A 24,848-nucleotide genomic window follows, 5' to 3' on the forward strand; every position below is an offset into this window, starting at 1 on the left:
AAACAGCCTCCCTCCCTGCTGGTCCTTGGTGACCTCCAGATGCTCTGCAGAGCCTTGCACGCACCGAAATGGTGGGGATGAGCCATGGTAGGCAGCACAGGGCAGTGGCCCGTGCCCTCAGCTGTCCCATACTTGGAGTACAGTGCTCATCTGAGCTACGGCTGCTGCTTCCAGCTGTGCTCCATCTTGGGGAAACCTCCTCCGAGCCACGAGCCCCAGGGAGATGTGAAAGCCCAGCCAGCACCAGCTGCACGAGGAAGGTTTGTCTCCTGATTTCTATGCTTCTCTCCCAGATTTTCCTACCTGAGCTGGGTTTGTGCCCACGTGGCTGTGGACGGTGCTGCCCTGGGACACAGCTCCTGAACTGGGACACAAAAAAACCAAGACTTCCCAAATGTCCCTAAAAGTGCACCCTGCTAACTCCAGCCAGACACTGCATTGGTTGGAGGGACCAGAGCTTTCAATAGGCTCCAGGTGTAGATGCAACAGGGTGTAAGTTCGTCCCCGACAGAAGAACAGGTGATTACACATGAGAGTTGATTTGGGGGTTTGATCTCTCTGCTCTCAGCAAGTGCTTGGTGGAAGCAAATCCTGCTGTTGGATCCACGGTCAGTTGCTTGGCTGAGTCTGTAGTCAGCAGCATCGCTTTAACAGTTATGATATCTGGGTGCATTTGAATGAAAATGGGTACGATTTGACGCATTTCAACCCAAAATGTATCCCATCCCCAGGCCTGCGATGCTGCAGGAGACTGCAAAGCCGTGGGATAGGAAGAAGCTCTGCTAGGTGACTTTGAAGGTGATGAAGGAGCCATCTGCTTTCTGCTGGTGTCCCACCAGCTCTGCCTCCTCCCAGGGCTGGGCTGGGACCTTGCAGTGCATGGAAGAGCACCCGGGCAGGGCTTCGCTGATGTGGGTCACCTCACTGAGCTCTGCCTCCAGCGTGCTGACAGTGTTTGTCACCTGGGCCACGTGCACCTTGTTGGCTGCCCTCTTGTGCAAGAGGCAGCTGAAGATCTTCTTGAAGCCCTTGCGGAAGTGTTTGGAGACCAGAGCGTAGACGATGGGGTTCACACAGGAGTTGGCGTAGGAGATGAGATGTGAGAGGATGCGGAGCACGTATGTAGCATGATTGAGGGGGAAGTACCCGAACCAGACGCAGAGGATGACCAGGTGATGGGGCAGCCAACAGAGGCAGAATAGGACGGCTACAATGATGATCATCCTGGTGACCTTCCGCTTGGCTGCCTTGGACTCTGACATGTCTTGGAGAGGGTCCACGGACCTCCACAGGTAGTGAATAGTCCGCACATAGGTGAGGCTCAGGATCAGCACTGGGATGATGTAGCTGAAGATGAAGGTGCAGATGTCCATGACCTTGCGCTGGGAGATCTCCCAGATGGGGTGGCAGACGGTCAGGTTGGCCAACTGGAACTCCTGGTAGTAACTGAGGTAAGGGCTTGAGAAGATGAAGGAAAGCCCCCAGATGAAGCAGATGGCCGTGAGGGCGTTCCTGGGTGTCCTCAGCTCCCTTGAGTGCAGGGGGTATCGTATGGCCAAATACCTGCACAGGAAAGGGAGAGCGACATGACTGCAGTCCTGGGGAGGGCACAGAGAGCTGCTCCAAGAGCAGACTGGAGAAAGGGCAAAAGTAATGGATCTGAGCTTTCCAGGGCAATTAGTTACACACCTGATTCCCTGGTGCTTCTCAGGATCCCTGTGCATCATAGTGGGGTGAGGAAGATCCTCTCCCCTGACCCTGTCCCGACACCCTCTCTGCTCCCAGCAGTGCTTGTGGGGAAGATGGGGATGGTCCCCTTCTGTCCCTCTCCCTAATCCAGCAGCTCCTCACTTGATCAGCAGTCTGTCTGGCACAAGCGACAGCAGCAGTGAGGATATGAAGGCAGGAGCAAGTCCCCAGGATCCCCAGACACCGTGTTGCTCATGCTGGCACATGTGACAGCATGTCACCCATTTTCAGTTCTGTAATTAGCTGGTTCCTTAATCACCACCAGATCTGGGGGCTTGTGCAAGCTCCCTCTTGCTCGACACCTTTGTTCCTCCCAGCTCTGTGGGATGCAGAAGGAGAGGCAGACCCTGGCTGTGTTTTACCTCGTGAGGGGCTGAGGCGGGGGGGGACCTGTCCCAACAGCCAGCACAGTGCCGTGCTGGGATGGCAAGACACATCCAGCCCTGCTCTGGGGCTGCCACAGCTCTTTCCCAGGTGACTTTGACAGGGACTTTCCGCATCCCATCTCAGGTTTTGGACACTGAGCAGAGCAGCACTAGGAGCTCCCTGCTTCTTGCTTGCTGTGGGTTAGCAACTCACCAGCCCTTGCAGAGGAAGGGACTGAGCTAGCATGGGGTAAAGCGCAGGCAGGAGCAACAGGCTGCCTTTTACACAGCCTCCCAGATAAAACCCACCCTGGGCCAGGCTGGGACAGTCACTAGGACAAGGGACAGCACTGGGACAGAAAGGGGCTTTTTGGTAATAAAAGGGGAGGGTGGAAAAAGCAGTGTCCCAGCTCAAACATCCCAGTGTCTTTCTCCTCCTTGAGGTTTGCCTGCTTTGCCGTGGGCTGTTGGGATGGTAGGGGCTTTCTCCACGTATCCCAGGAAGAGCCGGGGCAGTGCAGGGACTGAGCTTTTTGTCTCTCTGGTTTTCTATCCCCCCCTTCAGCTGCCAGAGCCTGCAGACCAGTCCTACAGCTTCAGGGTCTGAAAGCTTCCTCCAGCTGGGCACTGGGGACAGGGGTCCCAATCCAACTCTCTCTACTGGACTCTATCCTTGGTGGTTGCATTTCCTTGCACAGGGGAACTGGGAAATGCTCCTGGATTCCCCCAGGAGTCCTGGGAGGTTGCAGCCATCAGGGCTTCGCTCCAGGGGATTCTGTCCCCTCTCCTGCCTGGGGGGGGGGATCCAGAGAAGGGGGAGCCTCAGTCCCCCCCTCCCCTTTCCTACCTGTCGAGGGAGACGGTGGTCAAGGTGAAGCTGCTGGCATACATGGTGAGGTAGATGAAGAAGTGGACGGCCTTGCACATGAAGGGCCCGAACACCCAGCCCTCCAGGGTGTAGATGGTGGCTTGGAAGGGGACGCAGAAGAGGATGAAGCAGAGGTCGGCCACCCCCAGATTGAGGATGAAGAGGTTGGTGGTGTTCTTCACCTGCCCGTTCCGTAGCAGCACGGCCAGGACCAGGCAGTTGCCCACCGTGCCCACGAGGAAGATGATGAGGTACGCCAGCGGGATGATGACCGATTCGGGCTGCCAGCCCGCCTCGGAGCCCACTGCCGAGCTGTTCATGGCTGGGAGTGCAAGGAGCGTGCAGCGGGGATGGATGGGGGAGCGTGAGTGGAGAATGCACTGGGGAGGCGCGCAGGGGGTGCACGGAGAGTGCGGTGGGGATGCACGGGAAAGGGGGTGCACGGAGGGAGCAATGGGGGGGTATACCAGGGATTGCACGGGAAAAGGGGTGCACGGAGAGGTCAGCGGTGAGCGCAGCGGGGATGTACGGGAAAGGGGGTGCACTGAGAGAGCAATGGGGAGCGCAGCAGGGATGCAAAGGAAAAGGGGGTGCACGGAGAGCGCAGCAGGGAGCGTACCTGAGATGCACGGGAAAAGGGGTGCACGGAGAGTGTGCAGGGGGACCCGCCGGGGCGCACGGAGAGCCGGCCGGGGTTACACGGTGGGAGGGAGGGGGGGTGTGGGGGTGTGGAGGATGCACGGGAGCCGGGCGCCTTTCACCTCCTCCGGGTCGGCTGAGAGCCCGCGGCCGCTCGCTGCGGCTCCGGCGGTGCGGCTCGGCGCTCTCCCTCCCGCCGGCGGAGCGCGGGGGGGTGGGGGGAGCGGTGGAAAGCCGGGGGGGCTCCGGGGCGGCGGCTCCCGCCCGGCCCCGCGCATCGCGCCCCGAGCCCGCTCCGCCGCGGCCCCGGGGAGGGGAGCCCGGCCCCGCTCCCCGCGGGGATCAATACCGGTCCTCCGAGCGACGGCCGCAGGACCCCCCCCCCCCGCCCGCCCCGAGGAGAGAGGCTCGGGCCGGGGCCGGGTTGGTCCGGGAGGGGGGCGGGGGTGTAAATCCGGCGGGGTAAAATGTCCTTTGGTGGCGCGACCCCCCGGGATGGGGCTGCGGTAGCCGAGCTGGACACCCAAAGTGGGGTGTCCGGGTGGTCTCCCTTATTGCTACCCCCCCCGGTAGCGGTCACTGGGAGAGGGCTTGTCTAACCCCAGGGGCTGCGGCATGTATTTTTTTAGGAATGGGGTCCTCTCGGGCTGCAAATGTGTCCAAATTGTCCGGTACGCAGCTAAATCCTTGCACCTAAACACCCCAGAGCCGAGATCAGGTTTGCGGGAGGATCGGTATTTCTCCCCAGGGTTGAGGGCTCAGGGTAAATCACTGCGGCGAGAACAAATCTTTTTGACATCTGTCTTCTCTTCCTGCCTGCAGAATTGCCTGTTTTCTTCCTTCAAAGCCTTCACAGATGGAAGTCTCAGGACTGGCCGGTGCAATCAGCTCTCCAAGGACACTTTATCTAGCCCCCAGGCTGTCTTGCTTTATTCCTGTGGAGAGAGAAATATTTAACAAATCAATTACTCCTATACCTAACCCACTCCACAGCTTCTCAGTTGTCTTAATGGATGCTCAGACCTAAGCCTGCTGGCAGTGCTGGGAGGTCTGGGGACAGTCACAGCCCTGTGACATTGCTGCCATGGGACAGAGAACCCCTGTCACCCTCAGCAGTCCCCGAGCAGCTCCACCAAACCGGCTTCTGTTCAGCTACACAGACAAGGTACATGGGGAAGCGAATGCACAGGGAAGCAAATACACCACTTTGGTGTGCGGACGCTCTGTTCCTGACGTTATCTCGCAGGGGAAAGCAGGCAATTAGGAGCAGTGCCACAGAATGCCAGGCATCCCACAGGGCACAGCAGGTGCTGAGACACAGCAGCACAGCTCTGCCTTCCTCTCCTGGTCCCAGACCGGCCACATGCCCTCGGGGAGTCACTTCTGCCCTCGGCAGGGCTGCGCCGCATCCCCAACCTGGAGGTTGCAGGGCCAGCTCGTGGGGAAAGCCCAGCCCCAGGGAGCTTTCACCCTGCGGGAACTGCCCCGGCTCCCTGTGCCCTCAAACAGCCACAGCAAGGTACCGGCATTTGGGTTTATTGATGCTAGCGATGTCTTTGGTCTCCCTTGAGCTCCCGTCAGCTCACAGAGAGGCCAGGTCTACCCTCATGCTGCAGAGTGGGACTATTAAAACAGTTTCTTCCCAAACACCAGCGCAACTCGCCACCCGCAGCATTGTAGGCAAAGATCAGTAGGAGGATACCCCATCCAGAAACTGCAAAATAAATTCCTGGCCTGAGACATAGATGGGTTATTTGGGCAGGGGTGCAGCAGGCTGGGGATCTGGTCTCCAAGGGTGGCTGAAAGCAAAAGGAAAAGGCACTTTGTAAGGATACCAACCCTCCCAGGCTGCAGGGGCTGGTGGCACAGGGATGGTCTGTGCATGGTGTGAGTCTCTGGAGCTGGTAACCCTCAGTGGGTTTATCCTCCACAGCTCTCCCTGCAATGCCAAAGATGGCTCAGACCCACCACCTCACTGTAAGGCTCTCAACCAAGGCTCCACTCCATGCAGCGCCGCAGGTTTGTGTTGTCCTCCTCTCCCTCTGTCCTGGGGGAAGAGCAGAGCCAGCTCTGCAGCAGGAATCCACGCACCAAGCCAGCAGTTGACAGTTTTATCCTCCCGCTTACAGACTCCAGAGGAGCAGCAAAGCTTCATGCCAGCATATGAGGAAGGCGGCATGGCAGAGACGTGCCTGTGATAAACCTGATGGCTGTTCTGCTGTTGGAGCAGGTCCCTTGGTGTGCAACGTGCACGTGTTTGCATTGGGGCATCTGACCGCGGGTGCTGCAGTGCCAACCTAACACAAGTCTGTCTGAACCACCACGGCCATGAGAGAGGAGCTGTTGTTTGTAAAACATGCTTCAGTTGACATGTGTCTGCTTGGTTCAAGCATCATCCTGAAACACAGTTTGGTTTAGATAGGGAATGTATCCCTGGGAGATGCAGTGGAAATCCAAATCAGACCGAAATGGCTTAAAAGATTTACAGTGGAAAGCTGCAGCTTGAGGACTTGGGTTTTCTTTTTCCTCTTTGAGCTTTCATGTCCATGAGAGGGAAGGAGAGCTTTGAAATCAGAGAAAAGAGATCATAGCTGAGCCCTCAGAAGGGGAGAGGAGCAAAAATTGCTGCTTGCTGTTGCATGGCAGCAGCAAATTGCAGCCAGCCTTGCTGGCCCCAAAGGCAGGCAGAGCCCTGGGCTGGCAGAGACAGGTCTGGGAGGGGTGAGCCCAGTGGGAACAGCTATTGGAGCAATACTGAAAAAGCTGGTTGAAGAAACTCTCTAAGACTCGATTTTGGAGTTTTAGAAAGCAGGCGTTCTTTATTGCAGCGCTGGGTGCACGGGGGATCGCTCCACCTATCGTGCACACCATCAGGCCTAATTGTGCAGGTTAAGTACATGTTCTACATACATATTCACTAGGTTTCCGAGAAATGTTATACAAATTCATTAGTTTTCTGGGAAACTATTAGCGTATGCAAATGTCCTTTACGCAGGCGCATTGAAGGTCTCTGGTGGTCTTCAGGAGTCCTCTGGTGGTCTTCCATAGTCTTCCTCACTTTGCTACTTGACCCTCCTCAGGTGATTCTGCGCAGTATGGGCCTTTACATGTTTTGGTACATCTTATCCTAAAGAATGCTCGTTAGTCCGTAAAAATGCTTGTTAGTGCTCTTGTTATCTAAGTTTTCATTAGTGATGTAAAACCATATGGCTAGTTTAAGCTAAATTATCTACAAGGATGGGAACAAAGGCAGGAGTTCTTATCTTTTGTGGCCCTATCTATCAGGCAAGGCCTCTGCTTGTGCCTTCTCAGCAAGATCATGAACTCATCAAACATTTAATTAAGCTTTGTGATTGCTCATGGTTCCCTCTTGCTCATTCTCATTTTCTTGATCTTTCAACTTTTACTATATCAGGAGCAGCTTGTAATGCTCAGTGTTATAATGGCTATGTTTGCAATTGTTTAGGACAGTAGGTATTCAGAAAACAGTTTGGTGTTTGTCCCTAAAGAGGCATCTCCAAGCTTGAGTCAAATATTTAAACCCCTCGCACAAGAGGACCTGGTGTCCACCGCTTCCCTCAGGTTTATACCTTTAAATAGCTGCAGGAAAGTGCTCCTGGATTTGGGTGTGTTTGGGGCTTTTAAATAACAGCAGAGGTTCTCTTCTTTTACCAGGTATACAATCAGACTGGGGTAAAGGTGCTCCCTGCTGCCCTACACATCCTGTGGCTGGAGGTGGGAGATTTTGGCTAGTGCTTGGCCTGGGGGAGTTCAAACCTGCTCTCCTAAAGGGCTGCCCAGACCAGCACGCTCGAAGGTGTCCCGGGAAGGTACAAAGGGAAGGAGAGGCTCCCCCAGGATGGCCCTGCACCGGCCAGGTACAGCATCGCCCTGCGGGGACCGGTCCCGCAGTGCCCGACGAGTCCCTGCTCCCAGAAACTGGCACCTGGGGGTTGTTTGAGGACCAGGGTGGGTACGTCTGCCTCTGCCGCTCAGCAGCCTGGCGTCAGCCGTCTCAGCTCAAGCACCGTCTGGGTTTGCAAGGACTTCTGGCTTCCCAGGGCTGCGGCTGAGCCTTCAGCCACGGACTCGTCCTCAGCCCTTTCCTGGGATGCTTTGGTTAATGAAGGTGCCGCCATTCGCTCGAGCGTCCTCCGGTCAGTTCAGCCAGCTCAGGGAGGTGAAAACCTCAGAGCCAGCCCTGCAGAGCAGCTTTGCATTAGGGTCTCCAAACCTACACCCCCAGATCACACTTATTTTACTAGGAAAGACACGGTTTCACTGAGTTTCAGCTGCCTGGCTGGTGCTGAGCGGGGCAGGGCCAGCCCTTTAGCCAGGGGTTGAGCAGGAGTACGGGAGGCCTGGGGGGTCTGCCTCGGGTGGGTGAGGGGGACAGGGCTGGGGGGAGGCTGATCCTGGGGCCGGGGGGTGACCCTGGGGCAGAGGAGGGGGACGGGGCTGGGGGTCCCAATCCTGGGAGGATGTATCCAAACCCTGCGTGAGCCCCCAGTCCCGAGTGGGGCGCCCACTCCTGGGAGACAGCCCCCTCCCGCCCCGGGTCCTCCCCTATCCCATCTGCCCCCGCGGCGGCCGCGCTCGCCATGGCCTCAGCGCCCGCCTCTCCTCCCCCGGCCCATGATGCAGCGCGGCGGCGGCGGCCCTGGCGCAAGATGGCGGCGGAGCGGCAGAGCGCAGGCGGCGGCCGCGGCGGGGCGGGAGGCGGCGGCGGCGGCGGCGGAGGCGGAGGAGGCGCGGAGGAGAACAAGGAGAACGAGAGGCCGGTGGGGCCGCAGGCCGGTAGCCTCGGCGACAGCCTGGGCCTGGAGAGCATCCTGCGCGGCGGCAGGGGAACGTGGCAGGCCCGGCCCCGTGGGCGGCGGGGGGACGTGGCGGCCGCTGTGGGGAGCGCGGGGGCTTGCAGGCCCTGGGCGGGCGGGCACGGCCGACTTTGCTTCCCCGCGGGAGAGGGCCGGGCGAGGCGGCGGAGACTCCCCTGCCCCTGTGCAGAGGGGCGGCGGGTCCGCCCAGGCCGCGGGGACCCGTGCCTCAGGCGGGAGCCGGGCTGGGAGCCCTGGGCTCGGGGCCCCGGCGGTGCCGGACGATGCTGGCGTGAGCGTGTCGGTGCGACGGCCTGGGCTAACCCTCGCCGTCCTTGGGGGTGAGGGTTTGACGTGGATGAAACCGGAGAGTCAGTTTTGCATCTCTGAGTTGTGGATTTATTCTTTACTTTGCAGCTTTTCTTTCTGAAACGCGTGACAGCTGTCATCAGCCTTCAAAGCAGAACTCTGCGCTAGGCTGCATGCTCTAGATATGAGCAGCCTGTCAGTAATCTTCTGGCGGTAATATTAATGCTTGAAGCAGGCAGTAGTGGATAAAATAAATCTTAACAGGTATGCTGAGATGGCAAACGGGCTCCTCCAGATTTAGCACTTCTAAAATCTGACGTGGCACGTAAAGCTTGTGGCATTTTTGTATGTGAAACTTTCATGTGAACCTAGTCCGGCTGCACAGCTGTGATAGAGCTGAGTTTTATCTTCTGGGTAAGAGGAAAACCCAAGTGAAAGAAGGTTGCAGTTTTCCATTTAGCATATGGCAGCTGTTGTAAAGTTAGTAACTATTGAGTAAGATGTGGACATAGTAATTGCCCTGGTAATGTTAAGAATACCTAAGTCAATGATAAAGTAAATAATATAGGGGATATGAATTCAGTGAGTAACTGCACAGGATAAAAGACAGTCTGAAAAAATACTTAAGGTAGACAGCAAGGATGAAGAGTGCTATGTTGAGACATTGCAGTTTGACTTGTTTGTTCTACAAATGCAAACTAATTCAGTGCAATAACTGTTGATGCAGGTCTTTAATACTTAAACTAAAGAGACATTTTTTTATGTGTAATTCCAAGAAAACACTTCAATAGACATCCACCATTTTAAACTTTAAAAGCCTGGTAGTTTCTTTTTCTCTAGCCATAGTAATAGCGTTTCTTTTGGTGGGGTCGTTGTGTAGTCTGGTTTTGTGGTTTTTGTTTTTTTTTTTTTAAGGCTTCTTGGTAAAGCGTAGAAGGGAAATTTTGGGATATAAATACATATAGCACAGAGGTTTCTTGTCTATGATGGAGATTTTCTTTTACAAAATAATCTGCCTTGTAAGCTGAATGGATAACGTCAGCAAATTTATTAGAATACAGCGTGATTTTATTTGGTAGTGTAACTAAGTGAATAAAGCAAGTAAAGGATGCACAGAAATTGGCAAATATGCTAAAGAATGCAAAGACCGGATGGAAATCATGGAGTGATGCTATTGCAAGGCACAGGCCAGTGCATTCTCTCACAGAGTACTTGTTACAGTAATAATGCAGTAAGACTAGAAATGTGTTGAAAAATTGAGTAGAAAATAAGCCCCCTGAATACTTCCCAAAAGCTCTTTTTGTGAGGTTCTCTGTATTCAGAAAGCAGTTTGTTTGTGGAAGCTGTGTCAGGAAGGCAGCAGTGACTCTGCTCAGTATACTTCTATCCTTTTCCTGAGAGATGGAACGTTTAAGGGCAGGAAAGCTTCTCTCTATTTCAGTTTTGCCAACAGAACTGTGTCACAAGTGTGACTGGGGAGGCGGTGTAGTGTAGCTAGGGCAGTCAGTTATATTAGCCTAGATGTGTCAGTTGGCATAGCTTGTTATCCTGAAACGAGCTCTGGTAACAGCAAGGCTCTTGTGGTTGCCTGTAAGAGGAGGTGCCTGTGGTATGTCTTAGTCCTGGCCTTGATGAAAGTCATAAAGCTCTGAAGTAAGCAGTGCAGTCATGAGGTCTTTTAGGACCATCACTTCTTTCAGCTGTGTGTTTTTAGGAGGTTTTCGGGTGCCCCTCTGTTCAAAGTGCATTTGCTTAATAGAACCTATAGAGATTCCTTCTGTTATTTTGGGGTAGAACGAAGAACTGGTAACAGACTGTACTGTCAATCTGCCTTAACGCAAATCGCAGTCCTTCAGATTGTGAAGGAGTCTCAGCAGCAGCACGGTTTACGACACGGAGACTTCCAGAGGTACAGGTTAGTAAACAGTGTGGATGTCTTGGAGTTTCTAATGTGACTTGGCTTACTTCATGTGACATGTAAACCTACTGTATCAGGCAACAAAAATGATCTGCCAAGTAAATACCCCTTGACAGGTTGTTTCATGTGAAGCAACGTACACTTTTTTCGTTAGATGTAATGTGCTGTGACTGTTCCATTTAGGAGGGTACAGACTGGCTCTTGTTTTTCTGTTGCCCTTTAAGAGCTCGTTTGTTAACACCTCACTGATAATCACTATACTCTTCCAGAACTGAGTGTTCAATAAACACACATAAAGCAATTAGACAGTAAGGAGAACATAATTCTGATTTTTCAAGATCAGGAATTATTATGTGTCTTCTTACCTTTCTTGTATTTATTAACCGCTGGTTTACAGGTAGTTTCTGAACTACCTCTTACCTTATGTCACATATGGAGATCTTAGTTGTTAAAACATCTGTCACAGCCTTTAGTCCTTTTTTTCTGGTTGGAGAGAGCAGTAAACAGAAACAAAGTTGTTCTTTGGCCAGACTGACTGTGGTCATTTTTCTTTAGGGGTTATTGCTCCCGTAGGCTAAGGCGGCTCCGAAAAACTCTCAACTTCAAGATGGGAAACAGGCACAAGTTCACTGGGAAGAAGGTAACTGAGGAGATTCTCTCAGACAACAGGTACAGTCACTGGATGGAATCAAGCATTCAGTATACTGGTGAACAGTTTCTTTCATTTCAGTAATTTATTTTCATGGGGGTGTGGTGGAAAACTGTTCTTGTACAATATACTCAGAAACGCTTCTTTTCAGAGATGTGTGTTGTTGATATTAATAAAAGATGAAAGTTCAGGCTGTGGTACAGGGGGAAGAGGCACTGCTCAGGTCCCACTTCATCATGTGAACAAGTAGGAGAAGAGGGGGCAGCAACAGCCAGTTCCTTCTCTTCCCTCATAGCTGCTAAAATGGGTTCTTTTCATAATCAGTAAATTACTTTGATATTAAAGAGGAGATTCTTATTCAGATCTGCTGCAAGGTAGCCATGTGAATGCTGATAACATAAATGGTGTAGCCAGCAAGGTTGTGGTTGGAGACATAATCCCTTCCCTTTGAACAGAAATACTGGATTGCAAGTATTACTTAGATTTTCAAAATCTGGCAGAATGCTTGTCAGAGTATGTGGAGAATAGCCGGGATCTTGGGCTCATTTCTCATCTTTTAGAAACACTTGAAATGTCTGCTGTCTCCTCTTTTCTTGTGGGGAAAAGAAAACACGATGCTGTCTTCACCTGTATTGTTAAGAAGCCAGATGCATTATAGCATTAGCTGGTGGGAAAACAGACATGTTTACCCATATTGAACCAGTTTGAAGAGCAACCTGAAATCATAAATCCCTTGTCTTTGCAATGTCTGTGGTGCTACAGAATGATACCAGATTCTTTTCCTCAGTTGGGTAATTACGTTTCTGTAGTGAGAAGTACAGTAGAAAACAGTTAGGAATAATGTGACTTTGTGTGCTTAGAATATTAAGAAATAAAAGCATCTACCTCTTATTAACCAAGCTGAACTTGTGTTACCAAACTTTGCAGATCACATGGCAAAGAACTAGTAGCGATGTGGCCGTTCTTGTTTGAATGTAGTTATTTTTTCATTAATTTTCCTCTGCCCTGTAGGTATTTGCTGTTGATTCTGATGGATGCAGAGAGAGCCTGGAGTTATGCTATGCAGCTGAAACAAGAAGCAAACACAGAGCCTCGCAAACGATTTCACTTGCTGTCTCGCCTGCGCAAAGCTGTGAAACATGCTGAGGAGCTGGAGCGACTGTGTGAAAGTAACCGAGTGGATGCCAAAACAAAGCTGGAAGCTCAGGTAACCACTGATAGTTTGATCTTGTTTTACAGCAAAAGCTGAACAAGAAACCTTTGGGTTTTGGGTGAAGAGATTATTCTCATCTAGCAATAGGTAATCAAAATGGACTGATTCTTGAACTGGATAATGTCTCCTTTTGAGTAGCTTGGACTTGCTATTAATGCAGCTGCTGGAATTGCAGAAATAACTAGTGGCACTAGCCAAGATGAGGACCTGGTGTTTAGAAGTTGATTATGGGTATCAAATGGTTGTCCTTGCTTTGGAGAGCAGTACGTTTAAGAAACTATGCTCATCTGTTGAATTACCTATTTGTGAAACGCCCTAAAGTAGTGTCGTGGATTAAGACCAGCCAACAACTAGGCACCGCGCAGCCGCTTGCTCACTCCTCCCCACTCCCAGTGGGATGGGGAGGAGAATTGGGGAAAAAAAAAAAGTAAAACTCGTGGGTTGAGATGAGAACGGTTTAATAACTACGATAAAATATAATAATAATAATAGTAATGAAAAGGAATATAACAGAAAGAGCAATAAACCCCAAGAAAACACAAGTGATGCACAATGCATCACCACCCGCTGACCGATGCCTGAGCAGTGGTCCACCCCTCCCAGCCAACTCACCCCAGTTTATATACTGAGCATGACATTCTATGGTATAGAATATCCCTTTGGATAGTTCGGGTCAGCTGTCCTGGCTGTGCTCCGTCCCAGCTTCTTGTGCACCTGCTCAGTCGGCAGAGCATGGGAAACTGAAAAATCCTTAACTTAGGATAAGCATGAGTTAGCAACAACCAAAACATCAGTGTGTTATCAACATTATTCTCACACTAAATCCAAAACACAGCACTGTACCAGCTACTAGGAAGAAAATTAACTCTATCCCAGGCAAAACTAGGACAAGTAGCTACCTAGAACACAAGACTCGAGGCTTCAGTTCCTGGAACAAAGATAACAACTGTGTTGTGACACCAACCTCTTTGAACAAGGGGCTGCAGTCGTACTAGGTTAATTAAAACTGCCATTTTGTAGTTTATTGCTGGAAAAGAAAAGTTGTGTGACATCAGTGGACCATGTTGATTGCATAACAAGCAAGAAACATCTTTGCTTTCATCTCCTTAGAAATGTAGCAGTGTCAGTTAAGAGAAAAAAAGGTGGGTACCTAGTAACCCATAATCCAAGTCAGTTGTCTTTGGTGGGAAGACCAAATGAAAAGGCCAAGGCTTAATCACTTACTGCAGGCATCTCAGCAGCCTTCATACTGAAGGTTGTACAAACTAGGCTGTCAGTCACAGGGAAATTAACTTGCCGTTGTGCTGTCTGCAGGCATACATGGCTTACCTCACAGGAATGCTTCGTTTTGAACACCAGGAGTGGAAGGCAGCAATGGAGGCTTTCAACAAATGCAAGTGAGTTCTCCCACTTCACCAACTTCATTTAGTAAATAGTATTGGATCAGTCTAGTAAGTTTATGTACTGTATGTACAGCAACTCTGTGAGTTGTTTAGTTAATTGTGCACTTAACTGGAAGGTACTACTGAAGAAATGGCATCCTCCAGAGTAGACACGCAAACTCTTCCCTTAAGATAGCATCTCACAAAACAACACTTACTGCAGTGTTAAATATTTATTCTTTGCTGTAGGACCATATATGAAAAACTGGCCAATGCTTTCACAGAAGAACAAGCTGTACTGTATAATCAGCGTGTGGAAGAGATCTCACCCAACATTCGCTACTGTGCCTATAATATTGGTAAGGAAAGGTGGGGTACCTAATGGCCAACAAAGAGCAAGACTTGTTCACAGGAAAAGAATATTGACTTGATAGTTAAATACTGGCCCAAGTGACATTGCAGCGAGTCAGTAATATTTTGGGCAAATTCTGCACACGTTCAGGGTCAGTTTAGCAGTGGAGAAATACACTAATTTTGTGACAGTACATGTGGTTTTGTGTAAAAAATCAAAATATCAGTTTGGAGTAGTTTGCTTATGAATTCAGAATGAAATTTCAAATTTATCCCCTTTATCTCCAAATTGCCAGTATAACATCTATTGATTAGCTTTTCTATATCAAAATAATTTGTGAACTCAGATGGAAATGTGATCTTGATTTGTTAATTCTGTCAGGTGACCAGTCTGCTATGAATGAGTTGATGCAGATGAGGCTGAGGTCTGGTGGCACTGAAGGTCTTCTTGCAGAAAAACTGGAGGTAACTTATTTACATGCTTCAAGATGAAGCGTTCGTTATCACTCTGTTGAGCATAAATATTGCTGCAACACACCATTCAAGAGCCAAAACGTACCAGAAGAGAGCAAGCAGGCCTGGGCTTTATGGGAAACCTTTCCTAAAAAGTCCTTTGATTTCAAAATAGTCAAGTCTAATGTGAATTTGAAAGGTTCAATTTTGGATACCTTAAAGTTCAAGCTCATAAGTTCAGTCTGTTCTCTACAGGCGCTGATTACCCAAACTCGAGCAAAGCAGGCAGCCACGATGAGCGAGGTGGAGTGGAGAGGAAGAACTGTTCCGGTGAAGATAGACAAAGTGAGGATCTTCTTGCTGGGGCTGGCTGACAACGAAGCAGCGATTGCTCAGGTAACCCAGAAGCCATCTCCGGTACCGGTATTCTAACTGTCCTCTTTCCTTCAGTGTGCAAGATACTACGTGATACGTGGATTAAAAGCTTTTGAATAATCTTTTTCTTAAACTTAGGGTTGGAAGGCTAAAAGTAAAAGTGGGAATATTGACTGTAAACCAAAGCTGAAGTGTCAGTTGGGGATAGCTCCCACAATCTACAAACTGGTAGTCTGGGAGATCTGTTCTGAGTATTACTGCTCTTTTGAACACTGTGTTGCCTAGAAGTGCTACCTTTCAGTGGCAGGGTGATAACCATTATTATTTGTAAGTCACTTGGAAATGAAGGTTACAATTTTAAGAGAACTGGTTTTGAATTACTGTTCTAATTTCTTTAAGTATCTTGCTCAAATGCTCCAGCTTCAGAGCAAGCACAAGAAAAAAGATATGTATCGATGTCATGTGTTTTTCAGCAGCGAAAAGCGATTTGCCAAATGACGCAGGTGCTGTGAGATTTATAGCATTCTCTTCTTGACTTGGGCAAATCCTCAAAAGCAGGAAGAGGATTACTAAATGTCAGGATGTAAATCAATTTGAAATGTAACAGTTCTGAAACACTTGCAGTGGCACATGCATGTCTTTAGTAATGCAGTTTTCCACATTGGGCTTTTTCCTTGGAAATGGTGCCCAGATGGTGTATTCTGCTTCCCAGTGGCTGCATACAGCACCCTTGCTGTTTGAAAAGGCAGTGAAAGGATCTTTGGTAACAATTGTTGCCACTAATGATGGGCTTTTTGCAGCGTCAAAACCCATTTATCATCAGGAGAATAATGATGATAAATAGAAATTTAAATGATAAAAAGAAAACCCTACAAAGGTATAAGGCAAGAGCAGGGGGTACTGTTAAGAAGGTAGTGTGAGTAGGATAAACAGGATGTGGCTGGGTAGGAAACATTAGTGTTAACCAGTCTTGTCCTAATGTTACGACCTATATGTTGCTGAATTTACTTTTTTGGGAGGTAGTACATTAGTATGGCCAGCAGGTGGAAGTGCAGCTTAGAGTTCAGTGTTCCCTCATGTAATTTCCATCCTGCCAGGCTAGCAGTTGGACCTTTTCAGTTTAGTTGCCCTCTTTGTTCCATAAAGCTGTGGCAAAACAGCGATCTGAATTTGTTTTCGTCTTGCTTTGTGTTCTTTGGAAGCTCTGACTAAACAGAGGAGATTTGTGGTACCACATCACAACTAGTAATGGTGAGAGCTGAGCATGCAGCAGCAGTATTTACATTCCCAGAAGGCTAAAACTTGGTCTTTTGAAAGCAGTTCTGCAGTTGCTGTGTCAGCTGTGATGGGCAGTCCAGCTTCAGCTAAATGCACTGTGGTTCCTGGGATCTTTGGCACCTTTCTGCTAGTCTTCACTAAGTTGAAACCCTAACATAACAGCAGTGCTCTTCAAGGTTTGACTGGAAGCAAACACAAATGTGTGTTTTGTGTAAAAGTGGAGATTCTCGGTGCAATTACACCTTCAGTATCTTACTGGTAATGGGAGAAACGGAACAAATAAGCCAAACTGAAATACGAATCCAAGTTTAAAATTACTTGTGTCAGCCTTTTTGTAGACTTGAATTCATGACTTCAAGGGCCCATTGGCTAGCCCAGGTAGAAGGGAGAAGGTTAAAGGGCAGAGCGATGGAAGTGTGCTCATATCTGGTATTGCCTCAAGGATTCTGTGGTCATCTCTGGTAACTAGGACTGTAGCAAAAATGAGTGGTAATAACTTCTAGGGATGATACACAGTGTTTTAGAACAAAGAAAAAATTAGAAGTGAGCACTCCTAGACTTTCAGAAGTGGGTTCAGTGGGGTTAGTAACCTTGATCTCTTTAAGATGAACCTGTGCTGTTTTATCAGGACACTTGAATCACCAGCTGTAGCACTTGCATCTCAGTTTTATGATATGATATCTCCCAAATCAGAACATGTGTGTATTTATGCATAGAATCAGCTTAACCTTAGGAGGTTTTGCTTCAAAAGGAAAGCCCTTGTTTCATTGCACGGCCCAGCCCTTTCCCTGTTTGTGCTTGACTGATGATCTAGCTATGTCTGCTTTCATTTTTGTGCATACAGTGAAATTGCTGTGCTCCTCTGGGTGAGGTTGAGAATGCTGTCAAACTTGTCTCTGGTTATTCTCAGTAGTTAGTCCCACCTTAAAAATTCTTGCAGCAAATCTTAAAAAAAAAAAAAAAAAAAAAACACCCAACCAACCAAACAACAAAAAACCCCAAACAAAAAACAAAACCAAACCCCCAAAACCACCTTCATCTCAGGTCAAGATACCTGAGGCTTTGTGAGGGACTAAAAATAACATTCCTTAATGGGTTTGAAAGCCTGAGAAGCGGAGAGGCAGAGACTGTAGAGCTCTACAGAAGATAAACAAGTGAGCATGTTTTTAGATAGTTTTTTAATCATTTGGACAATTGCAAATTTATTGCAGCAAAGTTCATCTTATGCTATTACATGACATGGAAGTGGTATAACACAGTGCTGATACACTTTAATCTCTCCTTTCATTGCTAAGGTTGAGGTTTGTTTCTGGGCAGTTTTCTCTTACTGAATCAGTAAGAGTCTTGTGATCCCCATCTGGTTACCTTCTCAGTCACCTGAAATGGAAGCTAAGTTTGCTTTTGGGTGCATTGTTTAATTGGGTACATGATATGCCAGTCCATTAGGCAGAGATCAGGCTTCAACTTGTTTTTTAAAATTTGTTTTCAAATTCTGGTTTTGGGGCAGAAGGCCAAAAGCTGCTTAGTTTTTTGACAAAACTTGTGGTGACAGCAGAAAAGCACTCAGTCATTCTTCCTACTAAAATACAGGGTTACTTTAAAAAATGCTTCAAACAAGCCAATTATTGCCACTGTGAGCATTACTAGAGTGGGAGTGTGGAAAAGATAATCATCTACATGTTCTTACCACATGAGAAAAGTTAAATCAGCATAACAAGAGCAGTCTACATTGGTAGTTTGCCAGTTCAGTAATGCTCAGCTCTTCTTCCGTTGCTGGGCCTTTCCCACAGTGCAGTCCAACCTCAGCTGTTCTCAGAGCAACATGGGTGCCATCCTGGAAGGGAAGGCAGTTGCTGGGAAGGTAGCTGTTGCAGGGATGAGGCTGTCAGAGCTGTGTGTGCTAGGCCTTTGGTGCTGGTAATTTCTCAGCACTGACCACGTTTCCCGCAATTTCTGGCAGTTTGCCCTGTAGAACATACTGCAGACAGGTACAGATTGGAGTTCTAGCTACCCATGGATCTTAAAGCCATAATTTGGGAGAAACTTTGTTTAATGTCCTCAGTTAATTCTTGTATCATGGGATGCAAAATACAAAAATTTCTAATAGATATCTGTCTCAACTTTCCTTTTCTCTTAGGCAGAAAATGAGGAGACAAAGGAACGCTTGTTTGAATCTTTACTCAGTGAGTGTAGAGATGCCATTCAGGCCGTTCGGGAAGATCTGAAACCAGACCAGGTAAGCAGCAAACATCAGTGTTCCTACTTTCAACAACATAGCGTTTCTTTGGGACTGATTTGTTATTGTTAAACTTGCTTAACAGTAAAAGCGGCTGGGATTTCTTTAATAAAAAGCTGCAAAAGAGTCTGTCACCTTTGATTTTATTCTCTTCAGAACTGGAGGGAGTGAATAGCAATGTAGAAGCCCTTGTTCTTTTCTCTGGAAGTTTGTTAAAACTTCCATGGTTTACCCAAACCTTGAGTTGTTTCTGATGTTTTCTTCCCTTGGCTGCCAGTTCTAAGTAAATAATACAGTGTTTTGTCCCCAATTTATGCAGAAGCAGCGAGAACACTCTCTGGAAAATGATTCTGGGAAGGTGTCCAACATCCAGTACTTACACAGGTAATAGGCAAACATTGCTGCCTGTACTAGTGTGAAGAAGTCATGCTCTTATGTCAAGATTTTGTTTTTGTTTTTGTTTTATGGAGTTTTTGTTCTGGGCCTTGGATCTCAAAGGATGACTGTATGGATAAGGATCTGATTCATGCAGCTTTGAAAACATTTTACTTAAGACTCACATATTGACCTTTCAAATGTTTTTTCCCCTACTAGTATCAGCTTAGACTGGGGCGAGGAGTTTTTTCAGAACAAAGAGTAATGTCTGAGTAGTTCTGGCAGTCTGGTAATAGTATTTTATCTTTTATCTTTTTAGTTATTTGACTTATATCAAGCTGTCAACAGCTATCAAGCGCAATGAGAGCATGGCAAAGTCTCTGCAGAAGGCACTGCTGCAGCAGCAGCGGTCGGAAGAGGATGGTAAGCGCGCACCACGGCCTCAGGACCTGATCCGTCTTTATGATATCATTTTGCAGGTAAGGCTGGGAAAACAAATCTGATTCTTCATACTAACTGGAGAACTTTGGTACAAAAAGTTATTGTAGAAAATACAGCAGTGCAAGTGAACTGCCCATGAAGTCTGAAGAGCAACTGAGTACCTACAGTTACCTTGTTGAAGGTGTTCAACATCTACATGAAACACAAAAAAATGCTTCTAGCTGTGAACAGAAAGTGCTGCTAGAATGGGTGCCCTTGGTTGTACGCTCTAATGCAGTTTTAAGATAGCTTTTTTGACTCTTTTATGCAGCACCCTGCTAGCTGCCTTAGTTTCTGCTGGCCGGAGAAAGCAGCTAAAAATACTTAAAAGGCACTTGTTCTTCATAAGCAGCTTCTCAATTTCTCACATGAATTTTCTATTAACTGTGGGAGCCTGTTGCTGAAGCTGTTGTGAATGTGAAAGGGAAATGCCTTATGAAAAAATTACTTCATGTGAAATCTGAGGAGTCTTTGTCCTAATTCCTGTTTGTGTCAGGAAATCTGTCCTGAGGGCAAACTTGCACAAGTTTCAATGAGTGTCCTTCACAAGGTTGGCATACTGATAATTAGAAAACTGGAAACTATTTCCATGGGAGTGTACTGTTGACTTGTTAAAAGGGACAGCTTTCTCTTACTCCAGCAGATTCCAGAGGAAAACAACGCCTGCATTTGTTACTCTTGCTCTCTTTTGCACAGAACCTTGTGGAACTGACACAGCTTCCTGGCCTAGAAGAGGACAAGAACTTCCAAAAAGAGATTGGATTGAAGACACTCGTGTACAAAGCTTACAGGTGACTGAGAAACAGCCAGGTTTTCTTTAGCAGGCATTACATCTTCAAAGCTTATTATTCCAAAGCTCTATGTGCTGTACAGGACTTTGATGCGGTTTCTTCTGCCCTTTTGTGAAATGAAGACTGGATGCTAAAGGGAAACTGGCCAGTGCTACTTAACAATATCTCCTGTTATCAGTCATTTGAGTTGGCAGAAGGTATGGATAACAAACATGTCAAGGATCCACTCTTTACTGTTGCAGGTGTTTCTTCATTGCACAGTCCTATGTCCTGGTAAAGAAATGGAGTGAAGCTCTTGTTTTATATGAAAGAGTGCTGAAATATGCCCATGAAGTTCAGTCAGGAGCTGGAGCTTATATGAACAGCTTGAAGGTAGGAACCCAATCCTGTGTGTAGAAGAGAGCTGAAGTTTATGAAGAAGCTCTGTCCTGGTATTTATTGTCAATTAGGTGCCAGGCCATTGCAATTCAAGACTGGTCTTTAAGTAGGGAGGAGAGTAATACAAATGTGACTTCTTGACACATTATAGTAGTGACTTTCTAGTGATGCGGAAGCGCTTCAACTGGCCACTTGCTTTTGGGGGAGAGGCAGACTGGCTGTAACAACTCCATAACAATTTACCACTTTTTCTCACATGTGCATTTTCTGTTATACAACTTCTGTACTGCCTGAAGGGCTGTACTGTAGCTTTTCCCCTTCTGGGAAGTCTTATCAGCGCTAGGACTTAATTTCTTAGTTCTTACTTTGTCAGGTTTTACCTTTGCCCTAACTCTTAAACTGGCACATTTCAGGCTCTCAAATGATTTTCTTTAATGACCTAGGAGCTGCCTGATGTTCAGGATCTGATCACTCAAGTCAATGCAGAGAAATACTCCTTGCAAGCAGCAGCTATATTAGGTGAGTTGCACAATTATGCTAGAGCTCTAACGTCTCTTGAATAGTGCCCCTGCAGCTATTTCATTCCTTTTATTTAATTTCTGAAGTTCCGAGTGTTTTTCCACTTCACTCTGATCTACGTAGGCTCTGGAAAATGTTTCCTCCGCCCCCAGTTCTAGCTGCTTCTAGCTGTGTGTAGTGTAGCTAGGCAACCAATGAGTAGACATTGGGCATCTTGCTCCCTGCCCAGAGATGCGAAAACGCTTCATGAGGGTGTGTACCTGTTTTGGTAACCTGCACAGAACACTCTGTTTACTGTTTTAATTTTTTTACTGCAAAGAAGTTGGCCTTACTCATCCCAGTTTTGCCTAGCTGGGAGAACTACTGAGAAAAGGGAGAGCAGTGATGTTCTGCTCTTCGTCAGTGTCAACCAGGTTAGCGGAACTTTGGGGGAGCGGATGAACTTTGTGATTTCTTGGGCTGCTGTTTTTGCTGTGCCTGCTGCTGGAAACCCAAGATAAGTAATGGATTGCCTTGTCTTTTATTGCCTTAATCTTGTTTTAACAGACCCCACTGGGGTCTTCTCATCATCTGCTGCTTTGTGCTTAACTCAAAATCTGTGCTTCTTTCAGGAGTTTCTCGTGACAATGTGAAGGAGAAGCTTTCCATCACTGGAGAGCTGTGTTGGCTGTAGATGAGTGTGTGTGATCCTCTTAGTCTAGAAAGCAAGTTGATTCTACTGAAAATATTGTCTTGTGTATCCTAGAAAGCAAGGCTCATAGCTAAGCTTGCACGACAGCTGACTCCTGAGACAGTCTTACTTTACGCCAAGATCTAGCCTGTTGTTCTTACCGCTTTTTCTTCAATTTTGCAGATGCAAATGATACTCATGAGACTGAGTCTCCATCTCAGGTCAAGGATGGCAAGGTAAGAGCTGAGAGCTCAGGCAAATTCCAGTAGTGTTCTTAATGAACTTTACTTTTAACTTGTTACCTGAGTGTCTCTTGCAACTCAAGAAATGTCATGCTGATGGGAGTTTCATCATGACTAGTATATTAAAGAGATTTTATTAGGCTTGTTTTCATTCTGCAAGTCTGGAAGGTGGCTGACAGAGTGGGGTTCCTTGGGTAGGAGCTAGGCAGCTGCTTGCAGCTTCTAGTATGGCATCTTTTTAATTTTTTTTAATTTAGCTTTCTCCCTGCACATGGGAAGGTTTTACAGAGATCCCGCAGCGATGCTTTGACAGGGGTTCAAATCATTTTCAAGGGCCCAAGATGTCACATAAGGGAACTTCAGCTTCTGTTGTCTCAGTTGCTGCTTAATCAGTCCTCTTTGCTTGTTTGACACTTGTCAGCTTTGACTCGACATGTTTAATTTGTGTTTCTGCACTGGTCTTTTTCAGCCACTCTCGGAACGGTTTGAGACTTTCTGTCTGGATCCTTCTCTTGTCAGCAAGCAAGTCAGCCTTGTGCACTTCCCTCCGGGCTTCCAGCCCATTCCATGCAAACCCTTGTTCTTTGACCTGGCCCTTAATCATGTTGCTTTCCCACCTCTGGAGGACAAGGTGGAGCAGAAGGCCAAGAGTGGCCTCACAGGATATATAAAGGGCATCTTTGGATTCAAAAGTTAACCAGGACCCCGTGAGGAACAGAGGTTTTATTCTGTATTGAAGGAAAAGCTCCAAGAGGTTCTAGGACACAAATATCAGCACCTGAAACCAACAGAGGGAAGTTTTACCATCTTCTTCCCTATGTTCTGTGTATATGTCTGTGCACTTATATTATCTCCCAGTGTATTGAAGACAAACAATCTATTCAGAAACATATGTACACTATAAATAGCTGAAAATAACCTGGAGCACAGAGAAATTCCTTTCTGCTTGGAGAAGTTGGAGCTTGCTTTGTGACCAGTGGCCTGTTCAGGGCCAGTACACATCTACTTACCATGGACCAGGGCATAGGCATAATTTGATTCCTCCCTCTGCCCTATTATTTGACACTATAATTTGGTATTTGGGTCTAGAAATCTGGGTGTGATGGGGAAATGGAGGCAAAAGTAGATGCAGAACTAAACCAGCAAGGTGAGGCTGCCTACATCAAGGCTATGAAACAGTAGCCAAGGGGGCTAACTTCTCCTTCCCTTTTGACTCCCAGAAGTGTCTGTATTTTTTAAAAATGTATCATTCAGAAATTACAAAATAGAGCCTCTTTCCTTATTGATAAGGATGGCAAATACCTTACCAAATGTTAATGGTTACCCCAGTTGTGGTAGAGTATAACCTGAATTTGTACTCTGGGCCAATATGATCCTTCTTTATTGAGACACATCTTGTTAAATATCTAAATACAGTATAGAACCTATTCCTACAAGGCGCTTCCTGGGAAACTAGCTTCGTGGGTGGCTTTAGAAATAGCTACTTGCTCTTCATGGGAAGTTGGGTGTCTCAATGTTTGTTTTGTCTCTGATTGAAACCTTGCCTGAAAACAAGATGATCTTTTTCTGGAGTTCATCTGTTGCTTTTTTCCTCATCCTTGGTCAGTAGATACACCTGAAATGAGGAATAAGCAACAGAAGACCAGTAGGTTCTTGAGTGATAGATCTCTGTCGTGCCAGACAGCTTTTTTTTTTTTTGATAAAGCGCCCAGGTGCTGTGGTGATAGGCACTTTCAAAATGCGGGTAACTTCATAATTGTGATCATTTAAACAGGGGGAAAAAAAAAAAACCCAACACAGTACATGGGGCAGAACTGTTCCTAAATAAAGTATTTGGAAGTTTCCACCAGCAATGTTTGGGTTTTCACTAAGTCTGTAGCTGGAAGGTGAAACAGCAGTTTGTTCTAGCTGCCTTAACTCTTCTGCACTGGTTGTCTTGACTTTGCATTGTTTCTCCATTTTTAGGCACTGGAGTTAGTAGGGGTGGAAACAGAAGAACTGTTTTAAATGATCAAGTTGTTGTCATGGGAATTTTCCATGCAAGGTGTGCATGTCAGATGAATGCGGGGAATTAACAATTCCCATTATTTTAATATGAATGTTTGCTGCTTTGTTCCAAGTCGATCTGATTTGTGAGTTCTCAAAGTACAAAGCAACTTTCAAGAGGACTCTGTGCTCAGAAAGGGGTAAGAGAAGGAGGAGGAACTTCTTGTTTGTGTTTAATTTTTGCAACATGGAAACAAAATGGGAATTTCTCGTATTCTAGCTAATTCCATTTGCCTCTGGACGCCAGGGGGATTTTACAAGAGAAGGGGAAAGTGTAGAGCTGAAAGAAATGTGGAAGACTATTTATTCATCCGATGACAATTTCTAGAAAACATGGTCTTGAAAGGCAGATTTCTCTTCCCCATAAAGCCTGTTTCCTATTAGACAAGGAAAGGTCATGCAATAACTGGCGCAAGCATCAGCTGGTTGATCTGCTTCATGGTACCTCTTTCTGTGTATGTTAATCTGAGCTTCTCTCTCCTTTTCAGCTTTTATATCAAATCACTTTGAGAACTGTTCTACTGTTTGGTTTGCAAACCAAACTCCTTTCTGCTTTCCTACCACAAATCTATGTGGTGCCTGGATTGATTCCAGTGAAACTCGTACTGCGGCCACTTTCTAATTGGTTACTGTTACAAAAAGCTAAGAGCGATTGGCCTCTTCATGTCAAACACCTTTTGACAGATAACTGATTAGTCGAATGCAGATAAGAAATCTGAAAACAATAAAGTTTTATTCCTGACCT

General features: G+C 47.2%; 2 protein-coding genes across 2 annotated transcripts; one reads left to right on the forward strand and one right to left on the reverse strand.

The window, feature by feature from the left end:
* Positions 1-481: 481 nt before the first annotated feature.
* Positions 482-3,304, reverse strand: GALR2 (galanin receptor 2). Its single transcript, XM_030016396.2, has 2 exons — positions 2,962-3,304; positions 482-1,563 (listed from the first exon to the last, which is right to left on the reverse strand). The coding sequence occupies exons 1-2, from the start codon at positions 3,300-3,302 to the stop codon at positions 783-785; spliced, it is 1,122 nt and encodes a 373-aa protein (XP_029872256.1). The 5' UTR covers positions 3,303-3,304; the 3' UTR covers positions 482-782.
* A 4,972-nt stretch (positions 3,305-8,276) lies between these two features.
* SRP68 (signal recognition particle 68) lies at positions 8,277-24,845 on the forward strand. The gene is made up of 16 exons (XM_030015096.1): positions 8,277-8,448; positions 10,596-10,662; positions 11,221-11,334; positions 12,326-12,521; positions 13,842-13,924; positions 14,159-14,268; positions 14,643-14,725; positions 14,969-15,109; positions 18,504-18,602; positions 18,922-18,986; positions 19,297-19,456; positions 20,154-20,248; positions 20,491-20,620; positions 21,070-21,145; positions 21,999-22,051; positions 22,527-24,845. The coding sequence occupies exons 1-16, from the start codon at positions 8,292-8,294 to the stop codon at positions 22,752-22,754; spliced, it is 1,857 nt and encodes a 618-aa protein (XP_029870956.1). The 5' UTR covers positions 8,277-8,291; the 3' UTR covers positions 22,755-24,845.
* Positions 24,846-24,848: the final 3 nt, after the last annotated feature.

The sequence above is a fragment of the Aquila chrysaetos genome, chromosome 5, assembly GCF_900496995.4.
Source record: "Aquila chrysaetos chrysaetos chromosome 5, bAquChr1.4, whole genome shotgun sequence".
NCBI lineage: Eukaryota > Metazoa > Chordata > Aves > Accipitriformes > Accipitridae > Aquila > Aquila chrysaetos.